The sequence below is a fragment of the Sorex araneus genome, chromosome 4 (assembly GCF_027595985.1).
Source record: "Sorex araneus isolate mSorAra2 chromosome 4, mSorAra2.pri, whole genome shotgun sequence".
Classification (NCBI taxonomy): Eukaryota; Metazoa; Chordata; class Mammalia; order Eulipotyphla; family Soricidae; genus Sorex; species Sorex araneus.
The window spans coordinates 14945647-14958430 of record NC_073305.1 but is presented as its reverse complement, the minus strand read 5'-3'; the positions used below and the strand labels follow the sequence as shown (position 1 = coordinate 14958430).

General features: G+C 40.2%; 1 protein-coding gene across 1 annotated transcript in view; it reads left to right on the top strand.

Annotated features, from left to right (window-relative positions):
• Positions 1-12784, top strand: part of LOC101554454 (collagen alpha-4(VI) chain-like) — a 105722-nt gene that overhangs the window by 80453 nt on the left and 12485 nt on the right. Inside the window, exons 29-31 of the mRNA XM_055135048.1 lie at positions 5594-5629; positions 7578-7614; positions 9590-10083. Coding sequence (XP_054991023.1) covers positions 5594-5629; positions 7578-7614; positions 9590-10083 — 567 coding nt within the window. The remainder of the gene's footprint in view (positions 1-5593; positions 5630-7577; positions 7615-9589; positions 10084-12784) is intronic.

Sequence of the window (12784 nt, the reverse complement as noted above, 5' to 3'; positions counted from 1 at the left end):
AGGTGAGATAATGGTAGATTTTCTGTTCTCAAAAATCTAAGTTGTCTGCGTGGTCACAAGAAGGGAAGTTTTTTTTTATCTTGTTTTGGCTCTTTCTTCCTGTTTTTGGCATATCGAATATGCTACGGGTAGCTTGCCAGGCTCTGCCATGCAGCCGGGGTGAAAGAGTCCCCAGTGCGGAGGTGTTAAGAAGGATGAGCAAGGAGAGACTGATAAAATCTCAGGGACGAACTAGACTGCCAAAACGAAGAAGGACTAAAATGACTGTACTTTCAATGCACGTATGCTGGCATGGGAAGCATCCATTAAGGACCTGATGGTGCAATCGCAGAAGATTGAGTACAAGATCAAGTACAACATCATTGGTCTGACCGAAACGAGAAGGCATCGATCACATCACACCATTTCCGACACTGGAGAACTGTTACTCAGAACATGCGACAATAGAGGCCATTGGTGGCATCGGTGTCCTTGTCAACACAAACTTGTCCATGAGCATTGATTTATTCAAATTCCTAACAACCCGAATAGGATGATTATGCTTGAATAGATGTGGCTCACTGCCAGCAGTTTCTATCTTCGTCGTCTATACACCAACATCCAACCATGATGAAGAAGAAATTGAGAAATTCTACATGGAGCTGGAGAAGTTCTATAATTAAGACCACACCTTCTACAAGGTCATTGTTGATGATTTTAATGCCAAGATAGGACCACAAAGGTCACTTGAAGAACTCCACATTGGGACCCATGGCCTAGAATGAAAAGAACTGGGTGAGAGACTGTCTGAGTTCTTCATGTCGACCAAGACCATCCATGGTAATTCAGAGTTCCAGATGGCTAAATCTAAACGTTGGACATGGGAGTCTCCTGGTGGACAGTTCCACAACGAAGTTGACCACATCATATTCAATCAATGATTTTTCCTGACCATGTTGCTGTTGTCCCCAAATTCCAAATGGGATCGGACCACCGTCTCCTTCATGCAAAATTCTGCTTCACAGAACGAGGTAAAAGGACTGCAAAGTTTAAGTTTAAGAAGAGAATACCCAGAATGACCACCAACTGGGAGCTCTTTGGCACTATTGTGGCAATGTGGGAAGATGCTGTCAGTGACAACATCAACGAGGAATATGATCAACTGGTTCAGCACCTCCTTGACTGAGCGAGGAATGCCAAAAGTGGGAAAGCCACAAACAGACACCTGTCTCCAGAAACTCTTGAGCTCATTCACCAATGTGGTTTGTCACGAACCTCAGGCAATTACAAGCTAACATCTGAGCTAGCAAAGTTGTGCAGAGAAGTGATAAAGGAAGACTTCAAAGATAGAAGAGCAGCAGTGTTGGCTGATGAGGCAGAAGCCGGGAAAAGTATTCCCAATGCTCGCCTGTACTTAACTGTAAGACCAAGATGACTGCCCTCCAACATCCTGATAGATCTATCACATCTACCAGAAGAGCAATGGAGAGGATTATTCACAACTTCTACTTGGATCTCTTTGACAGCCACATCCACCTGTCCACATACCAAATTCCGCAGGATGGATATGTTGTTCCCAATATTCTCCCTTCCGAAATCCAACACGCCATTTCATCCAGTAAAGATGCATACAGCACCCGGTCCAGACAAAGTCAGACCCGAACACCTGAAGAATCTGCTGCCAGTACTTGTCAATACACTGGCTCGGTTCTTCACACACTACCTGTCTGAATGCAAGGTTCCATTCCAATGGAAAACCAGCAGGACTATTCTGTTGTATAAGAAGGGAGATATCCACAATATCGGCAACTATCGCCCAATCTGCCTATTGTCCGTAGTCTATAAGTTTTTCACTCGAGTCATCCAAGTCATCCTGAATAGAATAGGCAGAACACTAGACGAAGGACAATCATGTGAGCAAGCCAGGTTCCAAAAAGGATTCAGCATTATCAACCATATCCACATGGTGACCAAGCTCATTCAAGTTTCACGAGAGTTCAAGATGCTGCTCTGTCTAACATTCACTGATTTAAAGAAGGCCCTTGATTCTGTTGAGACTGAAGTGGTCATTGAAGCCCTAGCCAAACAGGGCCTTCAAACTGAATGCATTAGGATCATCTGTGAACTGTATTATGATTCATCACCAGGATCTTACCATTCTACAAAGAAATGTTCATCGATGTAAAGAGAGGGGTTCAGCAGGGTGATATCATTTGACTGAAACTCCTCAGCACCACCCTCAAGAACATCACGTGACAGCTGGAATGGGAAGGAATGGGAGTGAAGATAAACAGTCGGCAAATACACCACCTCTGCTTCACTGATGACATCATTCTAATCACACCAAACATTAGCCAAGCAGCACAAATGCTGGCTGACTTCGACTGCGAGTGTGGAGAGGTCGGACTGCAGCTGAATCTCACCAAAACAATGTTCATGAAAAATGAACTAGTCCCCAATGTTCCATTTGCTCTCAACAGAACGAACATCTCTGAATGCAGCAGCTATGTGTACCTGGGATAAGAACTCAACATGAGGAACGTCTTGGAGCCAGAACTGCGCAGGAAGAACAGAGCAGTGTGGAACGCCTTCAAGAGTGTCAAAGAAGTGGTTAAGAGGATGAAGAACCTCTGGCTTTGGACACATCTTCTCGACTCCACTATTCTTCCTGCACTAACATATGCCTCAGAGACCTGGGCCCTATGAAAACAGGATGAGAGTGCTATTTGGGTATCCCGAAAAGAAATCGGAAGAGCTATGCTTGGAATATCACATTTCATTCAAGTGAGAGAAGGAATCCAGAGTTCCAACCTCCGTCGATGATTAAGAATCAGAGATGCTGTCTCGTTTGCCAAGGCATCGTAAATCAGATGGGCCAGATATGTAATATGATTTAGAGATGACTGCTGGACTAGAGCTGTTACTGACTGGATTCCATGGGATGTCAAAAGATTGCGTAGCTGCCCACCACGGACCAAGAAGATGGTCAGACTTCTTTGTCAAAACTCTGAACGGTTTGAGGCTCTTTGTGTTCCTGGAGTGAGCAGATACCAGTGGGCTACACTAGCACAAGACAGGGACGAATGGAGACTTTAATAGCACCCGCTCGAGCAAATCGAAGATCAATGGGATGACAAGTGACAAGTGATACAAGTGATCTTGTTTTGGGGCAACACTCAGCAGTGTTCAGGGTTTACTACTGCCTCTGTGCTCAGGGATCACTCCTGGCAAACCATCTGGGATGCCAATAACTGAACCCAGGTCAGCTGCATGCAAGACAAGCATCTTACGCATTATACACTAGCCCACAAGGAGGGAATTTAAAAAAAAAATCACTATTCAATCATTTTATATATTGTTTTATTTTTAGATTAAAAATAATTTAATCACTGAGATAGACCCTTACAAAGCTGTTCATAATTAGGTTTCAGTCACACAGTGTTCCAACATCCATCCCTCCACCAGTGTACATTTCGCAGCACCAGTGTCCCATTTCCCTCCCATTTGCCCCCTCCCCCCAGCTTGCCTCTATGGCAAGTGCTTTTCTTCTCTCTATCTCTGTCTCTGTCTCTGTCTCTTTGTTTCCTTTTGGGCATTGTAGTTTGCAATACAGATATTAAAAAGTTATCAGGAATATTCCTTTCCCTACCTTTAACACTCAGTTCTTGTCCAGTGTGATCGTTCCCAGCTATTATTTTCATACTGGTCTCTTCTCTGTCTTATCTACCCTCCACCCCCCACACACTTGTGGTTGATTACAACCATTGGCCAGTCCTCCTAGCCTCTGTTTTCCCTGTCATGGATATTAGTATTCTACTATATATATTTTTTATATACCACAAATGAATCACCAAAAAAAATTTTTTTTAAGTTAAAAGCTACCTGTGAAGTATTTGATACGCCAAAAACAGTAGCTATTAGGCCTCATTCCCCTGACCCTGAATGCCACAGGGACGAATGAAGACGTTAGTTGTGCCTGCTCGAGCAAATCGATGAGCAATGGGACGACAGTGATACAGTGGTATGTGAACCAAAGAGAGACAGAAAGACAACTATTATATTATTCCACTTATTTGTAGTCTATAGAGTAAGCAACCGCATGAAAGAGCTTGGAAAGCTCCCCACGGCATATTCAATATGCCAAATACAGTAACAATAGCAGTATCATTCCCCTGACCCTGAAAAGAGCCTCCAATCATTGGGAAAGATGAGTAAGGAGAGGCTGCTAAAATCTCACGGTTGGGACGAATGCAAACATTACTGGCACCTGCTCAAGTAAATCGATGAACAATGAGATGACAGTGATATAGTGATACAATGATACCACAAATGAATGTAGTCATTCTATAACCACAAGGAGGTATTTTATGGGGAAAGAACAGGGAACAAAGGGTGGGCTGCAGACTAATGGGCATCAGGATGAACAATAAAATCCCCTGGTGAGCTGGTCTTCTGAGGCATACTCATCTTATTTGTGATCCTAAATAAGATAAAGGGTTCAGTCTGGGGCTGGGGGTTGACAAAACTGAGGAGAAGCTGTCTTATCTTGAGGGTTTGGGACAAGGACAGATGTCCTTATCTACTGATTTTTGACCCAGTCAGACCTATTTCGTATTCATGGGAACGGTAGTGGGTAGACTGAGAAGACTAGGGGCCAGGACTGAGGTCAGCTTAAAAATTTGCTTATGGATGTAAAGTAGAAGGCAACCAATTTTGATCAAAAAATATTAACACACAAGGCTTAACCTATAACAACATGTTAGTGATGTTTTATATAAGGCTTAATTGCTCCAGAGTGAGATACAAAAGTCTTCACACACTTTCTTCTAAGGAAATATTTTTTGATCATTTTTAGCAAGTTATTCATAACAAGAAATGCAAAATAAACTATTTAGGACCTGCAATTAGGGGAAGTCCTGGGTGGTGGTTGGGAAAATTTTAAATAACGGTGGTGGGAAGGTGTTGGAATACTGAACGTAATAAGTCATCATAAGCAACTATATAAAAATTAAATAAAATTAAAATAATTAAAAAATTTTGTTTATTAAAAATTTATTTATTTATGAGGCTGGAGAGATAGTAGAGCAGGCAAGTTCCTTGCCTTGCATATGGCTGAATTGGGTTTGATTCCTGGTGTCCCATATGGTCCCTGGTACACCTCCATGAATGATCCCTGAGTGCAGAGCCAGGAATATACCCTGAACACCTCTAGCTTTGGCCCAAAACAAACAAAATTTTATTTATTTAGAATTTTGAGCTATCCCTAGTTGTACTATCTCTCCAGCACCAACTGAGGTCTGCTTAGAACTGTCTATGAATGGTGCCTGAATCGTGAATGATCTTTCCTAAATTTAATCCTAAACTGTGGCTTGGTTTCAAAATCACCTAGGTCTCTAAAAGTCTATGTGACCCATCTATGGAGATTTCCTAGACACTGATACCTGGGATAGACCTTTGAATACTCTGACCCCTGAAGAAGTAAAGGGCAGGAGGTCATCTACGTATATCTATGTACTGTGTAGAATTTTTTCCCCCCAGTATCTTGTTTACTCAGGAGTATAGTGTGTGGAACCTTGAAATTCTGCATTTTAAACCTAAGTCTCTGTCCTTTCAGGGCATCAAGGGCCTCAAAGGTTTGGTAGACAAAACGGTAGGTGAAGATTTTTAACTCTAAACTTTATCTTTTCCAAACACAAAACTTTTCACTTTCATAAAAGGGAAATCGATAAAGATTCTTTAGTTTCTCCTTCTTGGTGCTCTGTTTCTGGATTTTATTCTGGAATGTTAAACCATATCAAAGAAAAAAAGTGGAATAGTATTTTCAATCCTGAAGGGACTCTGGACACTTTTGAATATTTTCAGTAGGACCCAAGAAGACAGCATAATCTACACAATGGTGGACCCTCAGGTCTGTCAAAGCTGCACCTACACCCCCTTATCTGTACAGTGTGGGCATTGGTCCTCATCGCCCATATTTTCCAGGAGCTCTAGTTCTCAGGCCAACATGAAATCTGTTCTTTTTAGCTAAAGGAGAATTAGTCCTGACCTCCACACATCTTTCCCAGGTTCATAGGTCTATTTGGTCAGGAAAAAAAATTCAGGAAAAGACAGTGAAGTAAAATGTGTTAAGTTAGGAAATATGAGTGAGGGGAGAAATGAGGGAACTCTGAAAAGTATAGGAAAGAGAGTAAGCATCCCAAATTGGGACCTGGATGACCCAGGATGAAGAGCACCATAAAGTCAAGGGGAAATTTTGTACCCCCAGAGAAGTGTGTGTATAACCAGATGAAATGCGTGCAGCAGCTTTTGCAAAGCTCCTTTGATAGATCTTTTTCCAAGTTGTGCTGACTTGGGGGTTTTCTGTGCAGAATTCACTGCTAGGGGCTGTCAAGGTAAAAGGACTAAGGGCCTCAATTCAGCCGTATCAGGATCTTTGTTCCTGCTGAATGATACCTTGATGGGTCTTGATGGGTCCTGGCCTTGGGGTTTGTTCCCAGTCTGGAGCTGCTGGCTGGAGACTTAACTGCTTTTCAGATCCCCGCTTGGTTTATGACTTAAAAAATTCATCTCCAAGGGGCAGTCGTACAGGCTTACCGACTTTAATCTGAAAGCAAAGACTGAGGCTCCTACTTGTCTGTAATATGTTTTTTTTTTGTTAAGTTCAAAATTGCTTATGAAGTATTTATAAACCAAACCCATTATATAGTATAGGTCTTTGTGTCTTATGGCACACTTAAAAAATGCTCAAAAGTTACAATGGTTTTTCATGTCCCAAAGACAAAAATACTTTTGAGAAAGGGGGATATGGAGTCAAATGATGAATAGGAACTGATGGGGGAGTGGCAAACAGATCTGAGGAAGGGATCAAAGGGGGAAATCAGGTTTTTAGGGAGAGTATTTGTGTAGAACTAGGCTAGTTCTACCTCTCAGAGAACCTGTCAAGCTACCAAGAGTTTCCTTCCCGCATGAGAGAGCCTGGTAAGCTCCCTGTGATGTATTCATATGCCAAAACCAGTAACAATGATGGGTCTCATTCCCCTGACCCTGAAAAAGCTTCCAATGCAGCATTGTTGGGAAGGACGAGTAAAAGAGGCTGCTAAAATCTCAGGGCTAGGACCTTACTGAGACCACTCGAGAAAATTGACGATCAACAGGATGATGACGATGATTTATGTAGAAGTATTTGTGTAGCTTTCCTGGTAGTCATTGTTTAGAAGTAGTAGAGATTGATCATTAGTGATTTAAGAAGTGAGGGTAATGTTCTACCTTCTGTGCCAAAATTCCTGGATTTGAACTTTATAATCAGATTTTATTTCATTTATTGTGAGGCAGACTAAAAACAAGAGTTTTCTTATCCACCTATCTCTAATCATCTGGGCATTATATTAAATGTAAAATATTTCAAATGCTTTAAAATATGCATGAAATTCAGAAAATATGACTATGACAGAACTTTTATATTGGATTTTTTTATGAGAATAAAAAGCTTCATGTTAGCACAGATAGTATCCATGTGACAGAAATTTCTAAATGACAGGGTAAGAAGGATATGCTTCATATTAAGCACAATCTTTTCTTTCTCTCCATCTTTTTAACAGCCTTGTGATGTTGTTAATTTCATCCGAGAAAACTGTCGTAAGTTGAAATGGCTCCAGAGGAGCCAAAAGTGGATTGGATTATGTACTGGGGGCATACATGTGCCTATGGGTGGGATTATAGTTTAGGAGTTGCTATTTTCATCATGAAAGGCTCTTGTAAATGAACATTTTGGGACTTCCCTTGGAAAAATAATCTTTCTCAATGTGGCTCAGCAAGGAAATTGTTGGAAGACATGCTATATCAATAATGAAGAAAAATTCCACTGCAATACAGTGTCTTGTTTTTAAAATGCAATGACAGTTATGCAGGTCTGCATCTTGTGCTTCTTCTAAAAAGCTGGAAAAGAGAAACTTTCTTTTTATCTCATTCATTTAAACAAGAATAACTGGCTTTCCACTTGCAGTTGCTGTTTGTGGAAATTTGAAAGGAGGATTCTGAAAAGAAAAATTAGAAATGAACAGTAAACCTGTAAAAGTTAAATTAAAATAATCAGCAAATTAGAACCACGAGATGCACATTTTTGTTCCTCAAATTGCAAGCATTTATAATAACAAAAAATATCTGACTAAATTTTGAAAATATTTAAAAAGTACACACTACTAATAAGTATGTAAATTGATATAGTCTCTCTGAAGACAATTAGACACTATATAAAACTCCCTAATTAAATTTATATTGGGCTCTGAGTGGGAGAAATATGAACATATACATGTACAAGTATATATTCATCATTAAGACATATTGGTGGGAAATATGAGATATTGAAATAGTAGAATAGATGTATTGCTCTTAATTAGTGGACAGAATTGATCTATGTACTAAGTGGAAACAATTAAACATATAATAAATTCTAAGCTCTAACTTTCATTAAATAAAATTGTTTATGTCTATATGTATACATAAATTAAGATATAAAAATTGAGATATTTTAAATATAAATTTTAATATGAAAATTAATTATCTCAAGTATAGATATAATTTGTCAAGAATATTTTGTCTCATTTCCATGAATACTTTTGACATAAGCATAATAGTTTATAATTAACATTATAGTTTCATATATGTTCAATAAATGTAGCATTGTCACTGTAGCACTGTCATTCCATTGTTCATCGACTTTTGCTCGAGTGGGCACAAGTGGCATCTCCATTGTGAGATTTGTTGCTACTGTTGAATATGCCACGGGTAGCTTACCAGGCTCTGCTGTGAGGGTAGGATACTCTCGGTAGCTTGCCCAGCTCTCTGAGAAGGGTGGAGGAATCAAACCCAGGTCGGCTGTATGCAAGGCAAACCCCCTACCCACTGTGCTATTGCTCCAGTAAATATAAATGTAAATATATATGTAAATACATATATAAAATTTCAGAATAATTTCATGTATTCATTAAATTTTAGTTTAGTTGAGTGTATTCTAAACATTCAATAGTGACAGAGACACCTTTTGCAAACATTACAGCCTATCAATAGCTGGTTCATGGTTGATCTGCTCACATTATGTAGAAATAAACTTTTCTTTTTTCAGATGAATTTTGGGGCCTGAATGTTTTTTTCAAAATTACCTCATGGATCAAGTTTTATATCAAGGTTCAGCTCTCATAAAAGGAGAGAAAAGAAGAAGGATACTTTGTCAATGTTGAACCTTCCATTTTCTACATCCACAATTAGGAAGATGGGAATCCCAATGGGAAACAGAGTCTCTATTCCAAATAGCTGTATATTCAGAGCCAGAAATCAGAAGCCAGACTTCTGAAATGATAAAAAATGGATACATTATTTTGGGGAACAGCTAGTTTCTGTTTGGATTTCTCTGAAGAAACGGTACTTCACATAAATGTATTTACATGGGAATAAAAATGTCACTACCTACAACAACTAATAATGTCTTTTCTCTCCCAAATAATTTCACTTCCAGCTTGTTTTAGAGGTAAATATGATTTCTTCTTCTCACTCATATCTTGTGTGTTGAGAAGACTTACAGAAAATCTTAAACCTGTACATCTGTTGCATTAAGGTGTTTCCAAGTGCCCTGCATTCCCCACAGAAGTGGTCTTTGCCTTGGACGTGTCGAACGGTGTCACCCAGCAGGACTTTGAGAGAATGAGAGGCATTTTATTATCTCTGTTGAGGAAGATGGAAATAAGCGAGAGTAATTGCCCAACGGGTGCCCGCGTGGCCATCGTTTCGTACAGCTCCCAAACGAATTACCTGATCCGCTTCTCAGACTACAAGGGGAAGCCCGCTCTCCTGCAGGCTGTGAGGAAGATTCCTCTACAGCAGTCCTCTGGCAGCAGGAACCTGGGGGACTCCATGAGGTTCGTGGCAAGGCATCTATTCAAGCACGTGCGCTCAGGTATCCTCACGAGGAAAGTGGCGGTATTCTTCCAGGTAGGCTGGGCCTATGGTGCCGATGCCATCAGCACTGCCACCCTGGAGCTCAGTGCGCTGGACATCACCTCCGCAGTCATCACCTTCACAGAGGGGCACAACCTTCCAGAGGCCCTGCTGGTATGTTCTGGAACAATTAGTGCATGAGAATGGGGCGGTGGTGGGGAATGAGAGGGGAAGGGTGTAAACATAGACGTTAGAGGCCCCTCTATCAAGGGCCACGTGAAGAAGGGGAGTAGAGCCTTCCAGAAATTGCTATGCATGGGGAGAGTGTTGGATAGGGGTGTTGGTAGGGGGTGAGGGGGTCATCTTCTTGAGCAGTATTGCAAAAGGTCTCATTGTGTAAACCCTTATCCTGGTGCTGTTGCAAGGGCAACTAACCATTCTTCAGAACTTATTTGTGCTAGGTGACCGGCCCATGGCCATAATCTTATGTACACCCCCCAAATTCTAGAAGGGAGGTATCATTGTATCTCTTGATTTCACAAATGAGGAAACTAAGCTTTAGAGAGCTTAAGTATACAATGATATGTCAACACCTAGTTAGTGGTAGACTATGACCTGCCTTCTGTGCTTAACCCCTACACTAGATTGCACTTAGGTAGGGGGGATGATTCATGGAATGTGGTTTTATTTATTTATTTATTTATTAAGTTGTGGTATTAATTATATACCCACATAACAATGTGTGTAAAATGCACTGATTTTTAAGTGTCAGATGGATGATTTTTTTATATCTGTTTAAACATCTGATTACCAAGACATCCGGCAAAGTACTGAACTCTTTCAACATCCTGAGTCTTCTTGTTGAATTCCAGAACACTCCTCTTCTGAGCTCTGTCACAGTCCAAAAGTTTGGGCCTGAGTGGGACCTTTCCATAAATTCAATTCTATAATATTATTCTTTTGCGTCTTGCTTCTAACCTAATTGCTGTTCTCCTTGTTCATTATGTGTGGAGAGGTAATTTGTCCTTTAGTTTACTGCTCTTTGGAGATATTCTAATGTGTATATTTACCATAAATTATTGAATTATCTGCTCCCTAGAGTTTACTTTGCTAGCCCAAATCCCATAACATATTTATGGAAAATCTAGGATCATTTTTAGAATTGCAGTGTGATTCTCTCCTTACAAGATCCCAGGTTGCTAATAAATAAGAGGTTGTGTCACCCAATATTGTCAAAATTCAATCATTTTTTACTTATAGAAATATTGTATAGTTCACCTAATAGCTTAAATAATTCAGTGATGCTAGTTTAATTTTCTCTGAAGATTAAGTGTGTGGAAGTGGTAGATGAGAGTAGATCCATTAACAGAGTTGTGAATAATATATCCTTATAAGAACCAGTAGGGAAGAGGCAGCTTGCAAACTGTTGGAAAGGAAGAACAAAAGATCTTAGGTTTTAAGAAACAAAATTCAAAGGCTGAGGGAAGAGTTCCTTGTTCACTGTTATATACCTTTTGCCTGGTAGAATGTCTGGACAAAAATAGGATGATGGAGGTGAGGGAAGCAGCTCTTAATAACTTTCATAATAAGGTCAAAATCACTTCACCACAGTCCATTGGATCCTTGCTGGCAGGTGTGGTATACCAACCTTGGACCCCTAAAAAATAAGCATTTATAAACTTGAGAATGAGTGTTATAGCAATATAAAACGATAAACAAGCAAACACCTTCCTGAAAGGAGTAATGAGGGAAGGGTATGTACAACTAACAGTTCAGAAATTGAACATTTATCTCCAGTGGTAGGGCGTTCGCCTTACATGCGTCCAACCTGGGTTCGATTCCTTCGCCCCTCCGGGAGAGCCCGGCAAGCTACCGAGAGTATCTCGCCTGCACGGCAAAGCCAAGCAAGCTCTCCGTGGCGTATTCAACATGCCAAAAACAGTAACAAACAAGTCTCACAATGGAGACATTACTGGTGCCCGCTCAAGCAAATCGATGAGCAAGGGGATGACAGTGATGACAGTGATCTCCAATTGGTGATATTGGTGGTGGGAAATGTACACTGAAGAAGGGAGGGTGTTGGAACATTATTTGACTGAAACACAAACATGATCAACTTTGTAACTGTGTATCTCACTGTGATTCAATAAAAAAATTGGAGCCAGAAAAATGACACTTTTTTAATTGACATCTTCTTATCTATAAAATGATAGCAATATAACAAAATACCCAGGGTCACAGGGAATAAAAAGAACATTTATCTCCTCTAGCTCTTTCATCATTATCAAAGGGCTTCTGGAAAAGTCTTGCTTTCTTCCTGAATATCATTTTTCTTGGTTCTAAAATGAGAGAGGAAGGCAATGAGTCTGTTTTCACTATTATCATTTATTTTCAGGAAAGCATTGTCTCACATTTGGAGAGTGATGCTCAGAAAGCAGTAATAACTGCCTAACTGTTCATCAACCCTGCAAACTGAGGGATCTTGGATGGACAGTGTTTGGATTTAATAGAGACAATCCTATGTCATGATATTCTTACCCTATGAGTTGTTTCAGGGTCCAAGTAAAAGTTGTAATTATTGCTGAAAAGAGCTCACCAGCTTAAAAGTACTTGAACTTTGAGTTCTGTCATTTCTGTAGTTTCCTTTCTATTTCTTGGAACTGTTCTTGCCCCAGGAGGTTTGAAGTTAAGCATCCTTCAAATCTGGCACTTTAGAAAGGATCTTACTTGGTACTTGCCAGCTCAGTTGTAACAAATGACTTCATTTTTAGTGACATGGACAAGAGAGAAACCATGAAAATGGCGACCTTCTCTAAAGGTCTTCCAGAAAATCTTCCAGCCCACCAGAGGCACCACCCTTAGCCTCCTTTGCTCT